The sequence below is a fragment of the Lepidothrix coronata genome, unplaced genomic scaffold (genome assembly GCF_001604755.1).
Source record: "Lepidothrix coronata isolate B3197 unplaced genomic scaffold, Lepidothrix_coronata-1.0 Scaffold4, whole genome shotgun sequence".
In the NCBI taxonomy this organism is placed as follows: Eukaryota; Metazoa; Chordata; class Aves; order Passeriformes; family Pipridae; genus Lepidothrix; species Lepidothrix coronata.
The window spans coordinates 8,470,153-8,497,392 of NW_016690184.1; the positions used below are offsets into that span (position 1 = coordinate 8,470,153).

A 27,240-nucleotide genomic window follows, 5' to 3' on the forward strand; every position below is an offset into this window, starting at 1 on the left:
GACCACATGGTGGCTTTTATTTCCAATTACTTCACAAACCAATGTACATATTACGGGTTAAATTGTTCTGAGCAAGTATGTCATACATCAAACATAAAATCCATGTAATTATTGGAGAATTGACTCCTAGGATTAGTAAACGGGCCTTGGGCCCTGACTTCAGAAGGACTTACACAAGGCTACAAAGTTATGAATAATGTGAAGTATTTGCAGGGTGTGAGCTTCATTTACACAAAATTGTTTATTATGGGTTTCTCACCATTTCTGCTGTGAAATAATTACATAGAAAAGAAGGTAAATATCCTACAGAGTGAGTGCACCTAGCATTAGTGGTGCATCCAGAACATTATTCTGACCTCAATGTCAGTAAAAGGAGATCCTAGTAGGGAAGAGCTCTGTAGTGTGGTCACTTCCTTGATGTATCTCACTGTATTAGGGATGCTGGAGGGTTCATCTCTGCCCAGTTCCTTCAGTGTCCACTTATGGATGTGTTTGTCATCAATATGAATAATGCCTCCTTGGACCTACAGATATTGTCAAAGTCCCCAGTCCCTGGTGCCTATACGTTCTAGAAGTTCACAATCTGCTTAGCAGAAAAGCATTTTCTGTGCCTCTTCATTCTTATACTGTGAGATTTGGTTTACCACAACTTTGTTACCTTTCATCATTTTGTAGATTTTGATCAATCCTCCCCCCTGCCCTCTCTGTCTACATAGAGCAGTCCCAGTTGTTATTGCTCTCGCTGTAAGACAACAGCAACATATCTCTGCTGTGCCTTTCCCAACCTCCCTACACCCCTCTTGAGCCATGAAGACAAGAATCAATGCAGTAATCAATCTGAGGCTGTGCCAGCCTTTTATATAGCAGCCAAACAACTATCCTCGTCTTGTTCTCAATATTCTTCCCAGCAACGTACAATGTTTTGTGGGTTGTTTTTTTTTTTGTGCCACTGCACATAAAGTCGATGAGACAATTTCAAAGAACTGTTTGGGAGCTCTGAACTGTAACTGCCACTCCTACATTCAGCACAAGGGAAGCTTAGGAATCCGACCACCCTGCAGTGCAGCAGCATGTGAAAACTCGTGGTCAGTTATTGACAGTGCCTTCCTGTCAGTGATGTTCACCATTGTTAAATAGCTCCAAAAGCACCACCAGTCGTAGTTACAATTACCTGTGAAATGCATTTGTAAGTCTGTTCAATGAAAAAGAAATTTAAATGCACCATCTTAATTAGAAATACATGACACGTAGAGTCATATTCAATGCCTCAGAAAACCAGTGGGAATTGTCAGCTTTCCAAAAAGTAACTGTTTCTCATCTACCAATTCCTGGTATAGCTTAATGAGAAAAGGAATAGCATTTCCTCTTTATTATTATTATCCCAAGTCTGGAGAGTAAAATTAGACTTCATAAAATGTTGGCTGACAAACATAAGTCACGAAGTAGAAGATTTATAAATATTATGAGATTTTCCCCTGCAATATTTTAGAAATACTTGTGCTCACACAAAGTGTAAAATATTTATCATGTAAGCTGGATGCACCTTATTTTTTTTGCAGTTAGTTAAGTAATCCATAACCGTAAGAACTCTTTGCTATTTTGAAGCCTGCTGAAATTTGAGATTTGCAATGATGACTTTGAAACTAACAGATTGCAGACTAAGAACTGTACCCTTTATTCTGTGGCACTGGTCATTTGAAAATTACTCTTGCAGTAAAATATTCCTTCTGGTAGCGTCCATGTGGACACCCATACACCTTTGTGTATGGACTCAAGCATACAAATCCCAACAAATTTTAGAAAATTCCTAATACAACTACTGTAAACATAAGCATAGGCATCATACAGACCATCATAGCATCACAGACCAGTTTGACTGGGAAGGGACCAGGTGCAGGTCAGCCTCTTCTCCCAGGCAACTACTGACAGGATGAGAACACATAGTCTTTACCTGCACCAGGGGAGGTTAAGTCTGGATATTAAGAGGAATTTCCTCACAGAAAGGATGATTAGGCATTGAAATGGGCTGTCCAGGGAAGTGGTGGAGTCACTGTCCCTGAAGGTGTCTAAGGAAAAACTGGACATGGCACTCAGTGCCATGGTCTAGTTGACACAGTGGTGTTCGGTCAAGGGCTGGACTAGACAATCTCAGAGGTCTTTTCCAACCTAATTGATTCTGTGATTCTGTGACCTTAAAAGTAATCTCATTCACAATCCTCCCAGCATGTGCAGGGACACCTTCCACCAGACAAGGTTGCTCAGAGCCCCAACCAACCTGGCCTAGAACACTTCCAGGGATGGGACATCCACAGGTTCACTGCGTAACCTGTAGCATATTTTGTAAATTACCACCCGCCTTCTATTTTTACCTGCACTATATTTGGTAAACTATGTGAAGATTAGGCAAAATAAGTATACACGCATACCCAGATCCAGATCCATACCCATATCCATACCCACATCTGCTCCGCGCACCCGCCCCTCCCGCCGCGGCCGCCATGGGGCGCAGCGCGGCGGCGCGGGGCGGGCGGGGCGCGGCGGGCGCGGGGCACGCCGGGAGCTGTCAGGGCGGCGCGGGGGTGCCGGTGTCGGTCGGGCTCTTCCGGCTCGGATCGCTCAGGTAACGTCGTTCCCGCCGCCCCCTCTTCTCATCCTCCGGTACGGGCGGGCTGCGGGCCCCGGGCCCCGGCCGCTCTGCTCCCTCCGTCCCTCCCTGTCGCCGCGCCGGTGTCGGGGAGGGTCCGCCCCTGGAGTGGAGCCGAGCGGAGCCGGCCCTCTGCCCTGCTCTGCCCTGCTTTGCCCAGCTCTCCCCTCCCCTCCCCTCCCCTCCTCTCCCCTCCCCTGCTGCCTCCTCTTCTGTCCACGGGCACCGCCGGGCCGTGCTGGGCAGTGCGCGAGGGGCAGGTGCTGAGCAGCCTGGGGTCGGCGGTTGTAGCCTCTTAATTGCGCCGCATCAATTAACCTGTGGCACCTGCCCGCCCCTGCTGCTGTCGCCCCGCGGCGCCCTGCCGGCTTTCGGGGTGCGGAGCCTCTCCCCGCGCCCCCACCCCGGCACTGCGCGGCGGGGCCTGGCTTCGCCCTGCGTGGAGGAGCTTCCTCGGGCGACCTGTTCCCGCTGGGGAATGAGCCCGGCTTTGGGCTGCCAGGGCCGTCCTGCTTTGACCTTGAGGGCTGTGGGCCTCTTTTGGGTCTGCTGGAATTGTGTGTGGTGTTTGGAAGGATGCATGGGGTGTACGGCTGTCCCTGGTTTGTGTGGTGCAGGGTTAAATTTCATCTGTTGATGAGGGATGGCTTCAAATCTTGTGGTGCCCGTTTGAAAAGCACAAATATGTGACAGCTTCTGGTGTTATATATTTCTTAGAAATAACATTTTCATACTTGTGACCATAACTAGAAAAGCCTAAACAATTTAGCTCTTTAAGTGACCTAAAATATGCTAGATATGAGGTGCAGGTTTTGATGAGCCAAGGGTGACTCAACCCTTGTGTTTTCATTGCTGATTGCAAGAACCCTTTCGCTCCTGGATCTTCTTTTGATATCCAGCAATAGTGAAAGTGTTATGATTCTCAGGTTAACTGCACAATGTGATACCTGAATTCCAACTGTAGGAGTGTGAAGTGGTGAGAAGACTGTATCTAAATAGTAACAGGCTAGATGCTTGCAGGTAATAAGGGGGCCCAGTATAAGGTTGAAGATCCTAGTCTTTCGTTTTGCTACCAAGGCTTGGTCTGTCTGTGTTGAATACTTAGCAGGCCTGGCAGTTAGATTTGCTCTTTCTGGTTGATTTTTTTTTTTTTTAATGTTGGTACCTTTTCAAAAACAGGCTGAAATACAGCAGCTTTTGCAGGTCCAATAGTGTGATGTCTAAATATTGTGATTATCCAAAATGTACAGTCATTTTCAATATAGCATCTAGAAATGTCATGAGGAGGAATGTCAGTTGGGAAACAGGCAGAATGTTTACAGCATAATTCCTGGTTTTGTTTTCATTGAAATGAGAATTGGCCCATTTGGAAACTAAGCAGCCTGTAAATGAGATAGGGAGAGGCTGCATTTCTAATTTACTGAATGTCTTACTTTCCCAACTTGTTGGTAGCACCTGTGACAGTAGGTGTTTAAACAGCATCTTGCAAAGACAAGTTATCTTAAATCTTCCATTAGTGGAGTGGCTATGCATTTGAGTGGATGGTTAAGTTCATAAGTTAGGCCATGTTTATACTGGTACTGCTTTTCTTGAGTAAAAATGCTGGCACGCTACGCTGACCATTAGAGATACTCATTGCAGGCACAGCAAACTATGTAGGTAAGATTGCAGTTTGTCTGGTTGTTGTGGTTCAACCCCAGCCAGCAGCCAAGCCCCGTGCAGCCATCGGCTCACTCCCCCACCAGCGAGGTCAAGGAGAGAATCAGAAAGGTAAAGCCAGAAAACTCATGGGTTGAGATAAAGACAGTTTAATGGGGAAAGCAGAAGCTGCACATGCAAGCAAAGCAAAAACAGGAGTTAATTCACTGCTTCCCATGGTCAGGCAGGTATTCCAACATCTCCAGGAGAGCAGGGCTCCATCCCATGTAATGGTGGCTTGGGAAGACAAATGCCGTTACTCCAAACATCCTTCCCTTCCTCCCTCTTCCCTCCAGTTTTATATACAGAGCATGGTGTCATATGGTATGGAATTTCGCTTTGGCCAGTTGGAGTCACCCGTCCTGGCTGTGTCTCCTCCCAACCTCCCATGTACTCCTAGCCCCCTGGCCAGCATGGAAGTACAAAGAGCAGAAAAGGCCTTGGCTCTGTGCAAGCCCTGCTCAGCAATAACAAAAACATCTCTATATTATCAACACTGTGTTCAGCACAAATCCAAAACACAGCCCCGTAACAGCCATGGTAAAGAGAAGTAGCTGTACCACAGCCCAGACCAGCACACTGGTGTAAATGGGCTCAGTCTGTGTTCTGCCATTGTTTTCTGTTTGAATAAGGAGAGGATTCTTCCGTTGTTGGCTTAGTTCTCTTGGCTAGAGTTACTGTTGTCCACCTTTAGTGTCTTCTTACTTAACTAGGAATGACTGCTGGATTGGGCTGGCTGAAAATGCTTTTTACTTTTGTGAAGCTGTATTATATTAAATATGCAGGGTGTAGAAGAGAACCAAGAAGAGGTATGAAGTATGTTGTAAAAAAAACCTGTTTTGAAAATGATGGAGAAAAATAGACCTGCAAAAGCATGAAATAGAAAAATAAAAGTAATTGGTCTGTGTGCAAATAAATTGTCTTTCAGATTAATAATCACGTTGCCCTGACTTGTAGCTGAAAAGAAGTTGAATGATAAATAGAAACAGTAAGCAATGCGTTTCCCTCTGACAGGCTGGGGAGAAGAAACACTGCAGGATCAACCATTTTCCCCCAATAACTGAAACAAGAAATGAGAAGAAAGCACCAAAGAGAATCAGTAAATGATTTCACTAGTCAACACATTCCTATTTTATCAGAAATTTGTACTTCAGTATAAGCATAAAAAAGTGAAGGAATGGTGCTTTGCCTAATTTTCTAGTTTCTAGTATAATTTGAAGAAATCAAAGGGAATTTAACCTTTTATTTATGTCTGTTCTGGATTACTTCAGAGGATAAGGAGAGCAAACAAGTTTCGGTCCAGCCCCTGTTTTCCCAATAGTCAGAAAAGGATTCTACTTTATGAATTCCTTTGAAATCCACCTGTAGAACTGTGAAATCAGATGTATTGCAAAATGTAACCACAATCTAGATGATGTGTAGGTATATATTTGGCATATGACACTATTTCAGAATTAGAATCAGAATAAAATGATCGAAATTAGTTGAAATTTGAAATTAATTAATTACTAATATCTTAGACCTCAGGGTATAATAAAAAAGGAAGCTGGACAAAGTCTTGCCTGAATGCATTGTATTAGGTTACCCAAGTAAGGCAATGATAAGGATGTGAGAACTTCTGACATGCCTTTGTGAAAAGAAGTATCGTATTTGTTTGGAGACAGAATGTTAAAGTCACCTGAAGCTACATATTATTAGAACAATAGATATGAAAGATTTGTTTAAATCTTCAATTTTTAAAGTTATTGTGAGCAAAGAATAAATGAATAAATTACCAAGCCACCTTTTTTGTTGTCGTTGTTAAGTTGGTAGATTCTGTGTTAAACTGTGTATCAGAATATTTAAAGAGAAGTCTCAGTGTGAAGTTGCAGTGGAAGTTGGCAAACTCTCCTTTGAAGCAAAATGTGTAAAATATATCTTTAGATGTCATCATACTGGTTTAAGTTGACTTCATTGTTATATTTGCTATGGTTTTGTTATTATTTATTTATTTAACTGTATTACTATATTAATTGGACTTACTAGTTTGATAAGAGTAAAAAATAAGAAAGAAAAATGATACCTCAAGGTAGGTCTTCCATCGGTATATGACTGGAAAAGATTGGAAGAGGGAAGCTAGCTAGTTAAAAAGGCAGTCTTTTCAGAGAGGGTATAGTGACCATTTGAAGGCATGAGGCTGAAACACATAAAAGTGAAAATAAGTTGCAGTTTATTTTAGGAAGCTTGTCCTGTTACTGTGCTCAGGCAGCTGGAGAGAAGATAACTATTTGAAGCTGTGTACTTACCAAGCGTTGCTCAGCAGAGAAGGCAGCAGCCGCCAGGTCCAGCGGCTGCACGTGAGTGCCAGGCAGTTCTGCTGGGACAGGAAGAGCACAAGCTCACGGTGCTGGCAGGTAGTGTGGGAGACACGGGCAGGGTGCAGCTGCACTCTCACCACAGCATGCTTGTTTGCTCTTTTATAAGGTTTTTTCCAACCCACTGAACTTGTGTGGTCACTATGGATTTAGCTATGACAGGTAAATACCTTCCATATCCTGTTTAGAGTAATCCAAACAGCCTTATTTCTAATATGCAGTCTCAGGATCTTTTTATGAAGGTGGGGAAACTGCTTACACTGTGTGATGCTGCAGGTTTGCTTGTGTAGAGCTAAAAAAGGCCTTACCAACCCAGGGTGCAAGCCAAGCTTTTTTCAGCAGGCAACAGTTTCCTTTAGTCCAGGGAACAGTAGTTGATACACTATATACAATGTTAACACTTAACTTCTGAGTAAGGATTTTATGTTTCTGTTTGGCTCAGCATTGTCCAAGTGACTGGTGACTCCAGGAGGTTACATGTCATTCTAGTGGAAGGTGTCCCTGCCTGTGGCAGGGGTGTTGGAACTAGATGCTTTTTAAGGTCCCTTCCAACCCAAACCATTCTATGATTAAAAACAACAACCACAAAATCTTAAATATTATATTCTGCATTTGGTATTGTTAGAATGTCAGCTGAATGAAATGAAGATTATTTTTAAAATGCCTTTACCCAAATTGTTTCTTTGATGAATGTATTGCTGCCAAAATTTAGGATTTAAGTTGTACATAAAGATGGTAAATTTGGGAACTGAGATGAAATAAAGTTTCAGGAGGAAACCCTCTGCAAACATGTCAAATGAGTCCAGGTTAAATTCTAGGTGTTTTGTTGTTTGTTTTTTTTTTCTACAAATGTGTAATTGAATATAGGGATCAGTTCTAGATTTAGATAGAAATATTGGTTGTTCAAATACAGTGGTCAACAAAGGGAAGAAGGAGACAAAAAAAGTGCTTGAAAATGAGCATTGAAGGATAACTACAGATTCAAGAAAGCATTTCACTATTTTTCTCTATGTTGTGTTTTTCTGACTTAAATTACCATCTGTTTTTTAGTAAGACATGATAGAAGTTTTTGTGTACTTTAGAATAAAAAGTGTAGCTATGTGGAACTTTCTTGACTTTTAGATGTAAAGTGAATGTTGATTAAGCTATAATATATTACATAGATAACTTAGCAATCACTTATGGCAAGAAAGGAAAAGACATAGGAAACTGTTATAGGAAAAAGAAAATATTTTCAGTTGATGGTTGACCTGAGTTGTAACAAAGATGCAAATCATTATCTTTCATTTAGTGAGTGACTTAAGTTCAGATCTGTGAAATTTGAATATTTAATTTGATCTTAAGATGAATTTAATATTTTAAAAGTAGAAGTTTTAGTGTAAGGTTCTGGTGTTCATGAAGTGCAGAAGTACTTAACTCTAGAAAAGATGATAGCTGTTATACTCTGCCAGAAACAGTGAGGTGTTCCTGAGCAATATGCAGGCACAGTGCTCAAGGGCTGAAAGAAAAGGAATCAATAGTGTTCTGTTGGTGAGTCAGGAATCAAAATCAAAATTTCAGTCCAGTACGTCAAACTATTTTGTAGTTCACCTGTTATCTATTGAGAAGGTGTAATAAAGTAGAATTGAGTAGAGGGACTAAAATGTCACCCTAAACTCAGTTTTTAAGAGGCAATTCAAAGAGACGTATTTGCCAACGAGACTGAGAAGTGTTTGGTCATTTTCTTCCCTCTAACAAACAGACATAGATGTGATACTTTTTTATTTTTGAAAAATTATGCTTTAAAGCAAATTCACTTAGTGTTTGTTTATAATTATAAATTTGTTTTCTTAAACATTGAATAGAGAAGTTGAATCCCAAGAAGGCTTATTGTGTGTTCCTTATGAATTTTTAAGCTTGTTACTTGTTCCTCTTTATGAATTCATGTTTAATATAAGTCATACTTTGGAATACCATATGACAGTAATAGCAGAAAGAACATTTTACACACCTTATATATTTTTGTCAGACTGTGCTCAGTGCCAAACTTAGAGTTTTATACCAGTCTTTTTTTTTTTTTCTGTGACAAATGTGCAAAAGAAGGAAAAATGTACTCAGTTTCTTTTTGCTGACAATTTTTTTTGTGTAATAATAAATAATAAACGTGTTTTGTAGATTCATAAGTGAGGAGGGAGCACATACAGTTGGGTACCTAATCCAATCTCTATAGTACAAGCCGTAAGTTTTCTCTCATTTAATTCTTGTTTGATATGAGAATCACTCTCAGGAAAACACCTTGTGTTGATTTAGAAGTTGCCAATATGGGTAATGCACAGATTGTTATGCTAGTTTGTTTTGATTTGATTTAATTTTGTTGTGGAAAGAAATTTGAACACCTAGAACAGTGCTGATGTTTCTGTGGAAAAATACAATGCACTGTTTCCACTTGTGAATATGACTAGGTAGAAAAGTGTACTGGAAAGTTATTAATCACAATATTCAATCTTATTAAGTGAAGTAGACTGTTGCAGGATACTAATGAGATCATGGCTAATTATAGTTAATAATACTGTCTGGTGGGGTTCTTTTGTGTTGGTTGTTTGTGTAATGGGAGGTTTCTTTCGTTGCTCTACTGAATAGCAGTTGGCCAAAATAACAAGCTCAAATGGTTCTTATTCTTCAGAAGACATTAGAGGTATCTCTTTGAAAAGTTCTGAAATGAGGAATTTGTGGAAAGTCAATCTAGAAATAATCAACTGTAATTGGAAAATCTTTATCTGTGGTTATAGAAGGATTTATGTATTTCCAACATTTGAATTCTATCTGAAGAGTCTAATCTGGGAATTGCAGTACTTATTTTGCTATTCATGTTGTTAAGTGCTTCTGAGGAGAAGCAAAGCATAATAAATTACCAAATGACAAGGCTTCTGTTTCCCATGTATTCAAATCTGTGTTTGTTTTAAAGCATATTAAGTCTATTTAAATAAAAATGTGTTTCTGCAGTTGCCAGCTTAGTATGTGGGCACTATACACGGCTTAGAAAGCTCAGTGCTGTGAAATTAGAAATTTTTCTCATCTGCTTTTTAATTATCTATTAGTTCTTTTACTGTACATCCCATGGCCATGCTTTAAATGGTAAACAATTTTAGAAATGCCTTGAAATATTGCATTGCAAAGCTGAAACTTTGAGTAATTCAAAGGGAGCAAGCTTCTGAGCTCTGGCTCTTACAATTATTGGAACAAATCTTAAGAATTCTTGAAGTGACGTGATGTATGCAGATTTGTCCTCCACAGCCATCAGCCCCTGGACCTGTACCAGCAAGTGACTGTTTCAGTCTTGCAGATTGGTGTGAAGGAGACAAATGGAGCAATTATATGAGGCTTGAAAAATGTAAGAGTGGAACAGTAGCAAATCAAACCTGAAGAGGAGCTTTGGGATACAACAGATAATGGAGAGCTTATGAATCAGTGGGAAGTCTTACAACCTTGTGATTAAATCTAAACAGACTCTAGATGAAAGCTGCTTTTATTGAATTGATTTGATGAAGCTGTTGTTCTTCTCCTAGTTTCTTTAGCCTCAGTGTAAACCATTTAGAGCCTCTTAGGTGAATAGTTTGTGTTGATGTGACACAGAAGGCTCTTAGGCACATAAGTTATAAAGGATGAGCATTTGCTGTGGAAAACACAGCTGTGACACTATTGTTTTAACATGACTTGGAGGAAAACCAACACCACCTTACTGATGAAGGGAATTGAAGGCTGCTCTGTGAACATGCTATACATAACCCCTCGCAAAAGAAGATCCACAGCCCCAGGCAATTGCTTTCCTTGTCAAAGTCATACACTAAGACTCCACAGGCATCGATGGTATACCCAGAATTGTGTGGAGTCTGTATTTTAATCCCCCTGAGAAGGTGAAATAGAAGGTAGTAAGTGTCAAGACCTACTTCTGTAATCACTTGTGTTTAAAATACAGTAATATGAAATTATTTGAAAGTGTATAGCACTTCTTAGGTAGTTTCTTCCTCATTGATAATTAGCTTTCTGCTCAGGCACTGCCATTTATTTTTTCCATTGAAAAAGGCAAGGCCATCTAACAGGTCAGAGATTGCCTATGTCCAGAGTCATGAGAGTGGCTAAACTTCAACCTGAGAAACTTCTGGTATGCAAAAAAAAAAAAACAAACCCAAAGCAAAACAAAGGATTGTGCTCTTCCTACCTTTGTTTAAAAAGAGAAACAAATAAAGAACATTCCTTGGAAAGTTGGCCCTCATGCTAAATGGTGATTGTGTAATGGCCAGATAAATGCTTTATCCTCTGGACTGTTTGATGATGTAGCATAAACTGCTATTTTTCAATTTTTTCGATCTATCAAATTTTATTATTTATCTCATTTTAGAGAGTAGTAAATTATGAAAGAATAAGGGGGTGATACTTTTAAGGAGATAGACATTAACAAGTTTAACACTGTATTGAAATATTAGCTGTAAAATTAAATGTTGTTAAATCTGCAGTTTTATTACAAATGAAGAGAACAGGAAAGTATTGACAAGAATGCATAATAGAAACAATAAAAAATTAAAAACTACATTTTGAAATCTCTTCAGACTAAACAAAAAGTAAACCCTGTAGGATGAGTGTATTTTTATATATGAGAACTAATAAAAATGGGCATTCCTGTAGTTTCAGTGATCGTAGAATAAAAACAGTCACAGGTTTATAAAAATAATATATAGTATTTACATAGTAACTTCTCTGTGTGCCTGGCTTATTATGGCTACTTATATGGTTTGGAAAGTATATTGCTTAAGACTGAAATTTCATTGTGGGGAAAAAAATATGCAAGAAATTCTTTGTCTCCCCATCATCTCAAATTGCATAATTATTTTTTTTTTTTAAGGAAGAAAAATGAAACCATAACCACAGAATAGTAAGAAAAGAGAGTATGTTTTTTCTTCTCTATATAAAACTTCTTAATGATTAAATTTGCACAGCCAGCGTGCAATAGATTTGTCTAAAAGTATAATTATTCAGTCAAAGATGTTAATGCATTTTAAAACAAAGAGATGGTTCTCATCACTAAGTCTGAAAAAACCCTACCTGTTTAACCCTGTGTTCAGCCTGGTTTTGTTTAACCTTTGATAATCCTGAATCAGGCCATTTTCAGCTTTCAGGTTCTTCAAGCACTTGAGGAGGACAGAGTCTTTCACACTAGCCATAAGTGCTTGCATTTATGCTTTAGCTGGATAAAAAAAGGTGCTGATGCTTTCACTCAGCAAGCATTATTTGATGTGTCAAGTTCTTTCTCCATCCTTTGTGCCTGGAAAAATTAGAATTGTGATGCCTTTGTATGTTGGTTCTTTCTTCTTTTTCAGTACTAATACTTACTTTTACTTTTGGAGATCAGACACTGGTGGTAGTGCAACTGTCTCTGAGAAATCTGTTGGCATTTAAAGCTTTTTCAAAGCAAACTTGACTTATTTCTGGACTTAATCCAATGATGGTTATTATAAAATGAAACCACAATAATTTATTTTTGTTTTAATAAAAAGTGTGATCTAAGTGCCTTATGCCAGCAAGGTATAGTGAAATCTATCAATTCAACACCCAGGATATGGTTTTTAAGTAATGGTTTGCATTTCTGTTGTACCTTGGATACAGTCTGTCATTACTAGTCTGCCATCAGAATCAAGAGTGCAGAAGGTTTGTGATTCTTGACCTTTTTATTCACTCCTGCCATCCAACTCTTTTTCTTTTATTTTATCTGTCCCTTTCTTCTTTGTTCTTGGAACTTGCCTTATCATACCTGGTAGACAGTCTGATGAATACAGCTGCTTTATACCTGTTCCATGGTTTGCTTGGTTATTTTCAGTCTACCATGCTTCAGCCTTTGCTTCTGCACATAATTTTCTTCCTATTTTCCTTTAATCAAGGTAGAAGAGAGCAGCATCTGCTGAGTGTGAAGTCTTTTCTGAAGCCAAGAATCAGAGAGATCTCGAAAGGTTTCCCACAAGACCCCCATTAAAAGGGATGCTAAATCTGCCTTTTTGCACAGATGTGCTACAATAGGATTTTCCTATTGAACTGTATTTGCTTGAGGTGAAAGCAGCATTAAAAGCTCATTTCCTTTAAAAAAATATTGCATCTTTCCTAAATCTCTACTAAAATAAATAGTCCATGACCTATAAAAGTATGAAGTGGTGTTTCTGAATCTAGTATATCTTAATTACTTGGTGTAGACTACCATGGGTTGAAAATATGTTGAGTAAATTGCAAAAGCCTATGATTACAGAACACTAGTAAACATGTACTTTTGTTGTGCATGGATGACAATAATATTAAAACAAAGTAGAGTTGCATCACTGGATTAGAATAGCAAGGAAGTGTCAATGCACAGAGGTACTCTTGAATAGCATGTAACTATTGTATGTATCCTTCATTCTTGTCTTCTGCCTGGAAGTGATTCAGAAAGGTTGGTGTCTTCTGTTTGCAGAAAGGCTGACTTGTTAAAAGGTGTGGATTTCTGGTGATGGACCCAGAGGAAGTAAAAAAGAAAATGAAAAATCCCTTTGTTGCATTGTTTAGAACAAGCAGTGCTTTTTGGGATAAACAGGGCATTAATTTTCTAGGGATTTTTCTTTGGTTTGTGATGTTGTGGGTTTTTGATTATTTGTTTGGATTTTTTTAATAGGACTTGGTTTTGGACGTGTTAAATATTTGTTAATATTTTTTTGCAATATGTTAGCTTTTGTTAAGGGTTGGTTGTAAACTGATCTCAGATTGATATTTTTAATGCCTCTGAGAAAAATGTAGTGTTTTTTTTTATAGAATTATTTTAACAATATGTCTCTGTGAACAATGGTTTCAGGGTTTTTTATTTTAAATTTTAAACAGGTAATGTCTGTACATGAATTGCAAGCTAGTCTCTAGTGGGGACACCGTGGGAGGATGAACACGGAGGAGCTGGAGCTACTGACTGATTCCAAGTACAGAAACTATGTAGCAGCTGTTGACAAAGCACTGAAGAACTTTGAATATTCAAGTGAATGGGCAGATTTAATATCGGCACTTGGGAAACTAAACAAGGTATGCCTGGCAGGTGCTCTTGGAAAAGATTCAGGAATTGACAAAGGGTATTGTAGCAGGGGTGTAACAGTACAGAAGTGCAAGGTTCCAGCCATCTAATACTCTTGCAAATATTTTAGCAATCTGAGCCAAATGTTGGGTGTGTGCAAGGAGCAAATAAATCAAACAAATGCCTTTCTAAGACTTAGAGTTGAACCCTTTGTAATTGTAAGTAAAAGAAGTTATTTACTTTTTTAGTGGAAATAAATGCAACATCTTTTTTATTACTAACATTTACTTATAATATCATTCAATATTATTGAAATAGTGTAGAAAATAGTAGCCAATATAAACATCAGCAGTATTTTTATAAAGCATGATAAAATGGGGCTCAAATCATTTGTTGACCAGAGAATGTTATCATTCAGATTCATTTTAACAGTTAGTAAGTTGAATATGTAATATCATTGCAATCTTTAATAGCAATTTACAAATAAATATCCATAAAAATCTTGTTTTTATCAGTTGTATGTGTTTCTAGGGAGCTTCACTCAGGAGAATGACACTCACTTGGCAATTGCATAATTGTCTCTTTTTTTTTTATTTTTTTGATTGTAACAGTTCTTGCTGCATTTTTATGGAAAGTCAAGGCTATGATGTTGGGAAAATAAAACCTAAATATGTAAATACAACTCTGTGTTCCAGTCCTGAAATGATTACATAGTTTCAGGCAGTGGTAAAGTGCTGCATGTTGTCTCACTCTATGATATTTTCTTAAAGTTATCCCGGGCTCACCTCCCACAGTTTTAATAGTCCTCTTTGAGCTACTGTGGATGGAAATAGCAATTTTTATCCTCAAAAAGATGAGTAAAATGAAATGGACAAGCTGTAGGTAAGATGCCCATTGCAACTGAAGTTTTAAATGCCTTGGCAATTCCACCTATAGCAAGTGTGCAAGTGAAAGGCATGGCAAAGAAAAAAGCTCATGGTATATTTTAGAAGTGGGGTTTTTTGTGTTTTAACATAGGTATGTGTGGTGACTTGCTGACCACGTTCAGGAACTTGTTTATAAAAGTGCACTTTAATTTGTTTTGTGCTGTTCTCTAATGTGTTGATTTATCAGGTGCTACAGAACAACGCGAAGTACCAGGTAGTACCGAAAAAGCTGACTATAGGCAAGCGCCTGGCACAATGTCTTCATCCAGCTTTGCCGGGAGGGGTTCATCGGAAGGCACTTGAAACGTACGAGATAATTTTCAAAATCATTGGGCCCAAGCGCTTGGCCAAAGATCTTTTCCTGTACAGGTACAATATTTTAAACAACTCCATTCCAAATGCTTAGTTGAGATGCTTTTGGTTTCCCACTTTTTATATTAGCACACTTACTTTGTTGCATAGCAAGAATCAATTTCTTTACCTTATGTTACTGGTATTTATCTAGTGCGTTTCTCCTGACTATTGTATATTATATTAGAAGATAAACAGACCACTTAAATATTTAAGAACTGACTTTAGTACTAGAAAATCTCGAATTGATTCTTATTTCCTTGAAATAAACAAAGTTTTGTGCATATATGTACAGTATGTGAAGTGTGAACATCTATTTCAATGTGTTCACATTACATTTTTCTGTTGTGATTTAAGTGATATTGGAAAAAAATTTGAGTATAGTTTGTTGAAAGAAACTTTGTCATCAAATGAACAGAACAGAAAGATTGTCTGTTTTGTTAGAATGGGGGACAAGTACAAACTTTTTCTCACTGTCAGTCTCTGGAACTGATGATAACGAAAAGGAAGAATAAACTTGAGAAGTTAAGAATAGTGAACATACTCTGATTCCTAAACCTCCATTAGGTTTTTGGTTGGGTGGAGTGGGACAGACATGAAGTTATTTATTAAATAATTCATAGAGGGGAGTGTGCATATGTATATACGCACAAGTCACATGTGGTTCTTATTCTTTATCTATCCCTGGAGATTAAAATTTCATCAGTTTGAAAAATAATGGGGTAAAACAGAATTCTGTTTAGGTAGCAAAGGTGTGTATTAATGCTTGGAAATAAATTGTATGCCTGGGAACTCATAGCTCACATTTTTTGCTTGTACAGTGATTCAGTATCTGCAATCTCTCGTTAACAATAAGTTCTAGGATAGTTGAAAATGCTACCCTGTGGATTCTAACTAAAAGCCCTTGTTACTGCTGCTTGGGAGAAGACAGACATTCACATTAAGGCATTATCAAAGATTCCAGTATTTTTCATGAAAGCAGAATGCCAGCGTCTGAACATGAAATCTTGAAGGATGAGTAATAGCCTTACAAAGAGACTGTAGGGTAGTGTGCTGGTTAGTGAACAAAAAGGCATTTTCTGTAGAAAAAAGAAGCCAAATGACAATGGTAAAAACCTAATTCTTCTAAACAGATAAAGGCAAAAATAATTTTTACCAAAAGTTTTGTAGTTTGGAAAGAGTTTTGTGGGTTTTTTTCCCTCTAGTATGGATAACACTGTATCTACAAAGATTTTTTTTTTTTTAGTAGTAGATTTGTAGGTGTAGATTTCAAGACCCTTTCTTAAACTTACCTTTTTTACTGTTTTTCCATTTTCTTCTTCATGTGTCAGGGGTCTTCTAACCTGAGTCCTTAGTGATTTTGCAAATTGCAATTGTGTTTCTATGACTTTGATTATTGATACAGTCTGCAATAATTTGTGATATTCAGTAGCAGTAGCAAAAATGTTTCCAGTGACTGGATAACTTCTGAACTGATCACGTTTGTAGCTTTCATGAACTGACATTCATAGTAAACTCGAAACATACTTCCAATGTTGAATGCTACAACATGAACCATGGGTTTATTGTTAGTTGGAGAATCTATATTCAGACTGAATTTATGAAATAAATATATACTTTATGCTACTTAACAGTATAAATATTGTAAATTTTACCTTTAGGTAATCTGCTGAAGTAAAACATCATTATTTTTCTTACAGAAAATAATTTCCGTAAATTTACTCAAATTGATCTCATCTTGTTTTTTCTTAATAATTGCAAAGCAAATATATTTTTAAATACAATTTTCATTGTGATGTAGTTCAACATGGACAAAATTAACATTCTGTCATGCAGAGATGTTTCTGGTTTAGAATATTTGTTTTATTGGTGAAAAACACAGTCATCTCTGGGCCTTCAGTGCTTGTTATCCCAGTACTGCTAAGGCTCATAATATTGGCCTTGACTTACCAACTTGTCCATCTAAATGCAGTCAGTCATATCAGACAAAAATCTGATCCTTATAATAACTACATTGGATATGCCTGTAGCACTCTTGAAATAGAAATGAAATTGTCACATGAGAAGCTTCCTTAAAAAAGATAAAATTTATTTTTTGCAGTTCTGGACTATTTCCACTCCTTGCCAATGCTGCTATGTCTGTCAAGCCAACATTATTGAGTCTGTATGAGATCTATTACCTGCCTTTGGGGAAAACATTGAAACCAGGACTGCAAGGACTGTTAACTGGGATTCTGCCTGGGTTAGAGGAGGGATCAGAGTATTATGAGAGGTAAGGATAGATATGTTACTAACGTGATATGCTTGATTTGGTGATTTGTTTGGGTTTTTTTCTGTAAGTTTTCATTGAATACTTGTGGATTTCATTTTTTTAAAATAAGTGGTATTTAATTTCATCCTGTCTTATTAATTGCATTAGAATAGTATGGTAGAAGATTCTTAGTATTGATTAGGACAAATTAGCTGTTAGTTGTTCCTCCTATTGAAAGGAATTGACATTAAGTAGACTTAGTATATTATGTCAGTCTCTTCTTCCAAGTAACAAGCAAAGAATCAAAAAGAGGAAATGGCTTCAAGTTGCACCGGGGGAGGTTTTGGTTGGATATTAGCAAAAATTATTTCGCTAAAAGGGTTGTCAAGCATCAGAACAGGCTGCCCAGGGAAGTAGTGGAGCCACCATCCCTGGAGGTATTTAAAAGAACTGTAGATGTGGTGCTTAGGTACAGGGTTTAGTGGTAGAGTTAGCAGTGCTGAGTTAATGGTGGGACTCGATTTTGAAGATATTTTGCAACTTAAATAATTCTATGATTCTTTTATGGATTGACAAATATAACATGTTTTGAACATGCTGCTTGTTTCTTTTCCATGAGTTTCCTCTAAGCTAGTACTGCCATATTATTTCTGGTCTAAAATACATAACTGAATGTAAGATAGCAAACAAAGCTTACATTGTTAAAATATATTTGTTGTGGCATCTCATTTGTCACTGAACCACCCGCGTAGAAGACAACAATAATTCACCCACCTTCATAGATTATTACTCTATTTCTAGCAGAGTGGCCCAGGAGGCAATAACTTCTTATCAAGCAGGACTATGCCTCAGTTGAGTTATCTTGACTGCAGAGTCTGGGGTGCTGAGGTAGCATCTTAACATATTAAAGGATGAAGTTACACTCCAAAAATCTAATTCCCTAGTCTAAGCCCCCTCCCACATCCCAATCTAATGTGGGATGATTTTTCCAGACAAAACATGCCAGACTCCAAATGGGGGAAAGGGAATATATTACAATGACTGTACAAATAAATATCATAATACATTATGCACACGATCACAACTATCTCTACCATGACATATAGTATTTACAATGATCAGATCTCTTCTCCCCTCCAAATAAAAGTCCAGGAGGGAAAAAAGACAGATCCCTTCTAGTCTCTGAGCAGCTTCTCTACAGCAGCAGTCATCTGTCCTCTTCTCATGCATGCAGCAGCTGATAGCTGGACTTCTACCAGCGCTCACGAGGGAGGCCTCCAAGCCCCTCTCGGCCCCTCGACACAGGCAAAGGGGTCTTCCGTGGATTACGTCACCCCAGACAAGGTCGTTCCACCACGGTCATATCACGAGACGCAGGGGGTCTTCGTGACAGTCTGGTATCTCCAGGAAATTCAAGCTCCTTGCAGGGCCTCTGTGCCCTGTTCTCAGGCTGCGAGCTTCTTTGTAGCTTGCAGCAAGGGAGGGCCCCCAAGGCCAACCTCCCACACCATCCTGGCTCAGCTCTCAGGACAACTGAGCTTCTCAGCTCCTCTCTCTGCAAGTGCTGTAGCACTCCAAGGCTCTTTCAAGTAAGAGTCTGTCATCTTCCTCCTTTCCAGGAGGTCTCAAAGGAGTTGGGGGGTGTTCCTGGTTCAGTTCTTACCCCCAAAAACTCTGTCTCTCAGCTGCTGGCTCTCCTTCTCGGCTCTCCGAGACAACTCGGTGTCTTTCTTACTCAGTTGCGTGTTGTTTCTGCTGCTCCTCCGGTTCAGTTCTTATCTGTCCTGGCTCTCTGCCACCGTTTCTCTGGTCAGTGCCGGCTGCTGCTTCTCCGGCCGCTGCTGTCTCTGCTCACTCACATTTATGCTGTTCCATGTCCCTGCAGGCCCCCACTGGGGGCTGGGGGCCAAAGCCCCCTGAGGGGCTCCGAGCCCCTTCCTCGTGGCTCTACAACACGGCCAGCACTCCAACAACAACCAAGCTACAACTCGTTTCTTCCGGTCAGCTTGTGGAATGTTTACATTTTGCAGGAGCGCCCATTGGTCAAGACTTCAAAACTTCCAGGGGTTTCCACCCCTTGGAGTCTACCACTTTTTAGCCTCTGGGGGAAAACAAGGTTCAAACCACGACAGAGGTCTTGGAATTGTGCATGTACTTACATATTCTTGATATTTCCAACTTCAGAAACAAGAATTTTCACAACTTATATATGAAGAGCAATTTAACACTTTCTTCTATTTCTATGTAGGCAGACACACAGTGCAGTTGGCATCACTACAGCAGGGACAAGGGCTACCCAGATTGCCTCCTGGGGCCTGGCATAGGGTGTGGAGTTGTTGCCACATGAATGGGAAGAAATGAAGACAGGGGAAGGGATTGCTTGTGCTCAAAGAATTGTGGTACTTTTATGCCCTGTTTTTACCAGAAAGGCTCAGTGCGAGGAATGAGAAGGCAAAAGCTGTTTGCTTGATTCTTCAGTAGCTATGCTTTCCTGCTGTCTCTCTGAAACCTCTGTCTGTAGCAACACTTGGCTTTAAGTAGCAGATGAGGGGGTTATTTGGCTCTTTGAACATAAGGAGAACATAAGGAATATGTAAGGAGAAGTTGTGGGTAGGCAAAAGCATTTTGCAAGCCAGATTGGCCCACAGGCTTGCTAGTTGGATCACTCTGTTCAGGCTGCATTATAAGTTTCAGTGTGTAATGGGGCCTCTCAAAACAAAATTTTGACCTTCCTGGAACAATTAATTGTAATATTTATTAAAACTGGGAGCAGGGATGAGCTATGATACATGCCCTTATTCAGCTGACTTGATTTTTACTGCAGAACAAACACGCTGTTGGAGAAAGTTGCCTCGGCTGTGGATCAGTCGGCGTTCTACAGTGCCCTCTGGGGCAGCCTGCTCACAAGCCCTGCAGTTCGCTTGCCTGGCATCACTTATGTCCTCTCCCACTTGAACAGGAAGCTTTCCATGGAGGACCAACTCTACATAATTGGCAGTGACATTGAATTAATGGTAATGTTTTAGTGGAACAATGAAGACATTGATGTTATTATGTAATGTATTTTGGGGGGATTTAGATGTTTTCTGTGTCTTTGAGCTTAGCCTCTGAAGAGATAAAAATGCACGTTTATTATAGGTCCACTTAAACTGATGCTTTTGTGCATGATAAAAGTGTTGCAAAGCTGAATGAACTGCTTAGGTTCAGAACTGCTTAGGTTTTGTGTAAAACTTTCCATTCATTACAAGTTTCAGTTAAAAGTGATTGAGTTTTGTTATATGTTTTTAAAAAATCCATAGAGTGTTATTTTGTCTTTTAAACTTAAGGTATTCATTGGTAATATAAAAAACCAAAAGCTTGGTTTTTGTACTGTTCAGGGAATCTGTTGATTCTGTGATTCCTCAGTGGTGAAACTTTTTATTTTTTTGTTTTATATTGTTTCAATGTTCAAAATTTAAAAATAATTTTATTTTGTACATACCACTATTGATAAATAACTGTTCCTATTTTTGTCTGCTCTTTTATATCTATCTTCTTAAAACAATAAATAACTTTTTTGGGATGTCTGCCATTACTTTAGGTAGAAGCAGTAAGCACATCAGTGCAAGATACCAGTGTTTTAGTACAGAGGAGCACGTTGGACCTTATCCTTTTTTGTTTTCCTTTCCACATGAGCCAGGTAGGTTATTAACATGAGAGATGAATTGACAAACTCCTAAATGTATTCCGCTTCTTAAGTCAGTAGAAGTGTTTCATTGGTTTTCGTTAATGATTTTCTCCAAGCTTGAACAAGAGTCATATGTAGGAGTTTCTCAGATAGGTTTGCTATTCTTATGTCATAATCTCTGCTTTCTTTTAACTTGATGTGTTAACTTTGAAGTTAACTTCTGTACATGTAAACTCAATATAAATTATCACGTTTAGTCTATGAAGAAGCTTTTAATTTGCTTCAGTTTGATGAGAAAGCAAATTTATCTGTTCATTTGCAAGTTTCTAATTCTCAGGGTTCAAAGCCAGCAAAAGTTAATCCTCTTAGCATAACTGAGTCAGAACACTAGAGAATGATTATTGGTTTTGGGTGAGTAGTTAGCCCTAGCAGTAGTGGGAGATAGATGTTAAAATTTGTGGGTTGTTTTTTTTTTGGACAGCATTTATTGTTAGAAACTTCCTGTTTTTAAAAGGTCCATGATTTATTTTACTCCTGGAGGAAAAGTAATACAAGAATAATTTTCACCTTGTTAGAAATTAGAGAAAATCTGCACTTTTATGTAAAAAGAACTGTGTTCTTACTTGTGGAAGTGCTTCATTCACATTTATCAGTGACTATGGAAATATTTGAATTGTCTCTGTTTAGGTACTAGAGTGACGAAATTATCAATGCAACACTTTTTAACATTAACATTTATGCAAGCATTTAAAGCAGTAAGAAACTGAAAGGGATTTAAAATTCTTCAGTAATTTTTTTTTTTACACTGGATTTTAGTTGAATTTGCTTCCAAGGCTTTTGCCTCCTAAGTAAAATGAAATCTCTTGTAACAAAAATGAGCTGTTAATAGAGTCAATTATTTTTGCTGTTCATAAAGGGTGCGTGTTATTACAAAGTATCTATTCCAAATAATAGTTATATTTTGGTTTCCTAGGAGCAAGATCATGTTTTCTTGTATCAAATTCAGAAATGTCAAAACGTGAAATTAACTATGCTTTAATGACCATTAAGCTGATAGCATAGAAAAATGTTATCTTTCTTAGTTAAATTAAATCATGTTTCTGACTTCTTCAGGCAACACGTCCAGACATGATCAGAATTTTGTCAGCAGCCCTTCACGTAGTACTGCGCAGGGATATGTCACTCAACAGAAGGCTCTATGCATGGCTTCTGGGTAGGTTTGTATTTCATGTCATTGTTCACTCAAAGTAGAGGGAGAATTGTATGTTCCTTAGCAGTGTTTGCGATATTGTGGAGAAAGATTCTTGGAAAAATGAAATACATAATTTACTTCATAAGAAAGAAAGGCACTGTCTCTCTCCATGGACACAGAAGATGAAGAATGTCATGCTGGAATATGTATAAATTATTGGTGTGTTTTCCTATAGCAGCAGTTATGGGCCACATTCGGGCTAGAGCCTGGTGTACTAGGCCCATGGAAATAGACACTGAAAGGCAACTTCTGTATGTCTAAAAACGTAAAATGAAGAAAACAGAGAATAGACATTATAGAGTTTAAATGGTAGTTGGAATACAACAGTATAGAAGATATGAAAAGAAAAGAATGCTGAAAAACATTGATATTATGGCTTGAGTGTGCAAACTTTAAGCTTCATTAGATCTTTGCATAACTGAATTAACAGATCATCAATCACTTTTCAACACTTTTCTGGAATAAAAATCGAGCAATTGCATGGTATACACTTTTACCTCTACCAAATGGCATAATGTCAATATAATACACATTTAAATATTTATATGAAACCAGCATGTATTCAGAAGAGGGTAGCGGAGAATAATAGCTATTAGAAGACCTGTAAGTATTTAGGGAATATTTAGAAGACTAGAAATTCTAAAATTTTAGAAAACAACTACTCTTATTCAGCCTTGTTATTTTAAGGAAATGAAGCCTGTAGTCACATGAATCTGGCCAGTTACTCTTTAAACTCACTCTGAGAGAAGACAAAATCATGGGAGTTCCTAATTGTACCATAGGAACTGGAAACTGAATGGAGAGACATAAAGTGCTTCTCTACTTGAGGGGAAGATTGTTTAGCAGTCTGCTGTTACCTTTTTGTTTGACTTCCCAGCTCACCAGCAAGCACATATGTGCTTCTCAGGCTACCAGAATCCTTCCCATCAGCTCTTTTATCTTTGCCAGCTGATATTCAAGACATCAGAGGCAGGTAGCCTGTGGGTGACTGGGAAGAAAGGATGTGAGCAGTAAAGGGCTCTGAGAGAGAACTGAAATGATGAAGGGAGGGATGAAGTCAGCAACAGTGTTTTGCATGAGGGGGTTGGTTTTGTTGCTGTAGAAGTTGCAGATGTTTAGAAGATAAATATGAGAAAATCTTGGCTTATTTAATTAATAATTTCTCCAGACACTGACTCGTGTCATATTTTAAAGAAAGACAACAAAATGCAATGTCATGCTCCATACATGCGTTTTCCAATTTAGGGAAAAATAATTTCTATATTAAACACTGTACTAATAATTCATCTAAATTTGATGGATTAGATGTGCCTTTTGCTATCATTGAAAAAGATGTTTTATGTGTTTAAAATATTGTGCTACGTATTTAGTTGTGGAACCTTCTTTTACAGCTATTTCATGAACATAGAAAGATAATACACTTTCAGAAAACAGTTTTGCAGTGATTGTTCCTGATCCTGTGTTGTGAACAGCTACTGCCTCTGTTTGCTATATGTTTGGACAAACTTTCTGGCAGTATGTTTTTTGTTTGTTTTCCATTTGGTTTTGTGCTGCTTTTCTATTATTATGATATTCTACTCCTAATATAAAACATTGAGAGAGGGGGGTCAGTTACGTTGGAAGACTCTCTGAAGTCTGAGGTTCTGTTTAACATTATTTAACTTTAGTGTTAGCTATTTCTTCCTATTGTTTTATAGCTCAGAGTGACTATTAACATTCTATAGGAATAAAAATCATATTAGATCTCTTTAAATCAGGTTATCTTAACTATTGTCAACTGTGGTTGTTTTAACTTGCTGCTAAAGGGCATGCATCTTCTTAAGCTTTCCTTGTATTTTTGTCACTTCAGGACAAAACTGGAAAACGTTTCTGTGGAACAGGGTGAAATCTTGACCAACCTGATTGTTGGGTTTTTTTTAATTCCTTAAGCCTATTTTTTCTGTGGGAAAAGATACAAACTAACAATACAAAGGTCCATCTCCTTCATGTAATTTTGAATAACAAAATTGATTTTGTTTTTGTAATGTGGCTGATATTCTCTCCAAGTGCCTTAGTCATGTCATTGTGTTTTGATGATCATCTCTTTATATTTAAAACACTGAATTTTGTGTTCTCATTAATATTGAAATATTTTTGTGCAACGGGTTTTTTTCTTTTAAGATACTCTCTGTGGTTTGTATGGTGTTTGTGAACATTTTCTATAGTACAAGATGTAATTTGGTTAATAATGTTGCATAAAACTAAAGTTTTTAATTTGTGTGCAAACTGCTTGCATGGAAGTATCACTTAGTTTCTTGTATTAAACTCTATAAAATCATCTTTCTCTTGCCAACATGACTTGGACTTCATCTTGGTAAGTTATCAGTGCTAGTGAGTTGATTTCTAGTTTAAAGAAATTGGCAATATATTCTGTTAAGGGACAAATACTTATTTGCTTTGTCTTTTGTTTGCTTGAAGGTTTTGATAACAATGGTGCCCTTGTAGGACCCAGAAGCACAAGGCACAGCAATCCCGAGGAGCATGCCACTTACTATTTCAACACCTTCTCTAAGGAGATGTTAGTCCAGGTAGCTATATGATGGTTTATTGTGGCATATATCTTTATAAATAGATCCTGATCAAAGTTGCTGTCTCTTTATATTTTGACTTGCCACGTGAATATTTAGCTCATCCCAACTCTCAAAGCTGATACCCAGCACAGAGCTAGCACTTCAGTTTTGTCTGAAGCTGGTGAGATCTGCTGTTATACAGATGAGGAAACCCCAGAATTCCAGTGCAGCAAGGACCTCTGTGGCACTTTCACCTATCTGCCTCCCATGGCAGATGATTCAGAAATTATCCAGGTGTGGAGGAGAGCCTTGAATGAGCTACAGTTTTGCCTGCAGGCATTTGTTACTAGGTTATAGTCTTTTTTAATCTGTCCATCTTTCTGGTTTAATCGGTGTCATTAAAGCTTTCCTGTCTGAAAAGACTGTGGACATTAGAACATGTGGCTTGCTCTACATAATACAAATTGCATATGCCTTCTAAAACCATTTTCTGTCTTTTGAAAGACTTCAAAAGCATTGCTTCTTTCTGCCTTCTTCCTTAGCAGTCTCTGTGTTTTGGTTTTGCAGTCCATCTCCATATATTTCTGACCTTCTAGAGGCATATTCAAGTACACAATATTTTTCTTTCTGGATAATGGCTAATAATACTTGGTTTATAGCAGATAGCGGGGTTGAACCAGTTTTCATGCCTCTGTTCTTTCCTATCTCTCTCCTCTCTCTTCTCTGTTCTCCTTTTTTAGAAACTGTAAAAGAAACTAACTAGTTTAGAGAGAAAACTAAGCAAAATCTGTTCCTGTTTCATTGGGCTTTTTTTAATTCTCTGGCTCATTCCCTAAAATGCTTTGGTTTAGAAACTCAGTTTCCCCATTTGTTTTGAAGTTGTCATTGCTATTCAGTCAAGAAAGTTTTCTGTCACCTTGGTGAGTATATTCTAGAAGGGCAGATTATTATTTGTTAAGCCCGTAATGTCTCCATGCCTTACCTTCTCAAATAATTTCTTCATTACCTCTCATGTCTTCTGTCTTATTCTGATGAATTATTGAGTTGGTATCTGTGTATAATATTTTATTTTGATTTTAAATATACGTAAGTTTTCAAGTTCTGTTCAACAGAAATATTCTCATAGGCAAAGTTGAGAGAATACTTCAACATGGAGAGACTGAGCTGCAGTGAGATGAAATAGTGGTGTCCACTAATAATTTTCCCTTTATGTGCAGCTTCTATTGCTTCTTTTTTTTTTCCAAGAAAATGTTTTCTGGTTTTATTTTTGTTTTCCTGATATGCTTTTTTTCTTTGTAGGCAATGGTTGGAATATTACAAATTAATGGGCAGGGAGAAGAAAGCACATTAATGCAAGACTTAAAGCCTTTTCGAATTCTTATCAGTTTGCTGGATAAGCCTGAACTAGGTAATTTTTGCGTTTCTGCTAATCTTTAATTTGTTTTATGTAGTTTTGCTGTGAGAATATTTCTCTCTTGTTATTCAAATTGAAAAGCTATATTCTTAGTACTAGCAGGTGAGGATTTCTTAGGTCTGCCAAGCTGTATGTATGTTTTGTGCTTAATGTAATGTGTTAATTAAATTTAGCTTTTACCAAATGCCATTTCTTCTACCTTCTACACAGGAAACAGTAAGTTAGTCATAGAGAGAACTGACTGCATGTTGGAAAAAATGCAGATTGGATCTTTTCCATTTCTTTCATCAAACAGTGACTTTCACTATTTTAAAATCTCAGCTGTTGTTTTTGGGAATAATTTGTTCTTTCTTCTAACATACACACAGAGATGATAGATATTAAAAAAAAAAAAAGTTTGTTGGTTTTTTTTCTCAGAAGAATTTATCCAAAGGAAGCAAGTATTTTGTTTGTTATGTGGGTAGTTATTTTGGATTTGGTTTTGGTGTTTCTTTTTAATTTTCCTTTCCCCTATTTAAAGTCTTTAAATGCCCTCTTCACCAAATGAGTGCAGAGGGCTGTGGGACAAAAGTATTTACAACACTTAAGTGTTGGATATCTTGCCTTTTTCCTTGGAATATAATTTTGGAGGTGACTGAAAAAAATCAAGATTGGACCAGAAGGAATTTTATGGTTTCAGTGACCAAAGCTAGCTAATGATTTGGATAGCTTTCAACTGTGGACTGTTGGCAGTGCTATAATGCAACAGCATGACTACTGGTATTTCTCCATAGGCCCTGCCATACTAGAGGATGTATTGATTGAAGTGTTTCGAACATTATATACACAGTGCAAAGCAGAACTGGAGCTTCAGACAGAACCATCTTTCAACAAAGATCACGCACAGCTAAGCAGGTGAATAATGAGTAGAATGTATTTTCATAGAATCATAGAATCAGCTGGGTTGGAAGGGACCTCTGAGATCATCAAGTCCAACCCTTGATTCACTACTGCCGTGGTTACTAGACCATGGCACTAAGTGCCGTATCCAGTCTCATCTTAAAAACCTCCAGGGATGGAGAATCCACCACTTCCCTTAGC

General features: G+C 37.9%; 1 protein-coding gene across 9 annotated transcripts in view; it reads left to right on the forward strand.

The window, feature by feature from the left end:
* Nucleotides 1-2,540: 2,540 nt before the first annotated feature.
* DOPEY1 (dopey family member 1) overlaps nucleotides 2,541-27,240 on the forward strand; it is a 62,167-nt gene continuing 37,467 nt past the window's right edge. For 3 of the 9 annotated variants that reach the window (XM_017824924.1, XM_017824973.1, XM_017824967.1), the window contains exons 1-10: nucleotides 2,541-2,620; nucleotides 13,570-13,761; nucleotides 14,864-15,045; nucleotides 17,129-17,299; nucleotides 20,103-20,292; nucleotides 20,859-20,957; nucleotides 22,059-22,158; nucleotides 24,655-24,764; nucleotides 26,046-26,154; nucleotides 26,934-27,054. In XM_017824924.1, the coding sequence (XP_017680413.1) occupies nucleotides 13,624-13,761; nucleotides 14,864-15,045; nucleotides 17,129-17,299; nucleotides 20,103-20,292; nucleotides 20,859-20,957; nucleotides 22,059-22,158; nucleotides 24,655-24,764; nucleotides 26,046-26,154; nucleotides 26,934-27,054 (1,220 nt within the window). In that variant the 5' untranslated portion in view covers nucleotides 2,541-2,620; nucleotides 13,570-13,623. The other 6 variants (XM_017824960.1, XM_017824978.1, XM_017824944.1 and 3 more) reach the window with 5 other exon arrangements.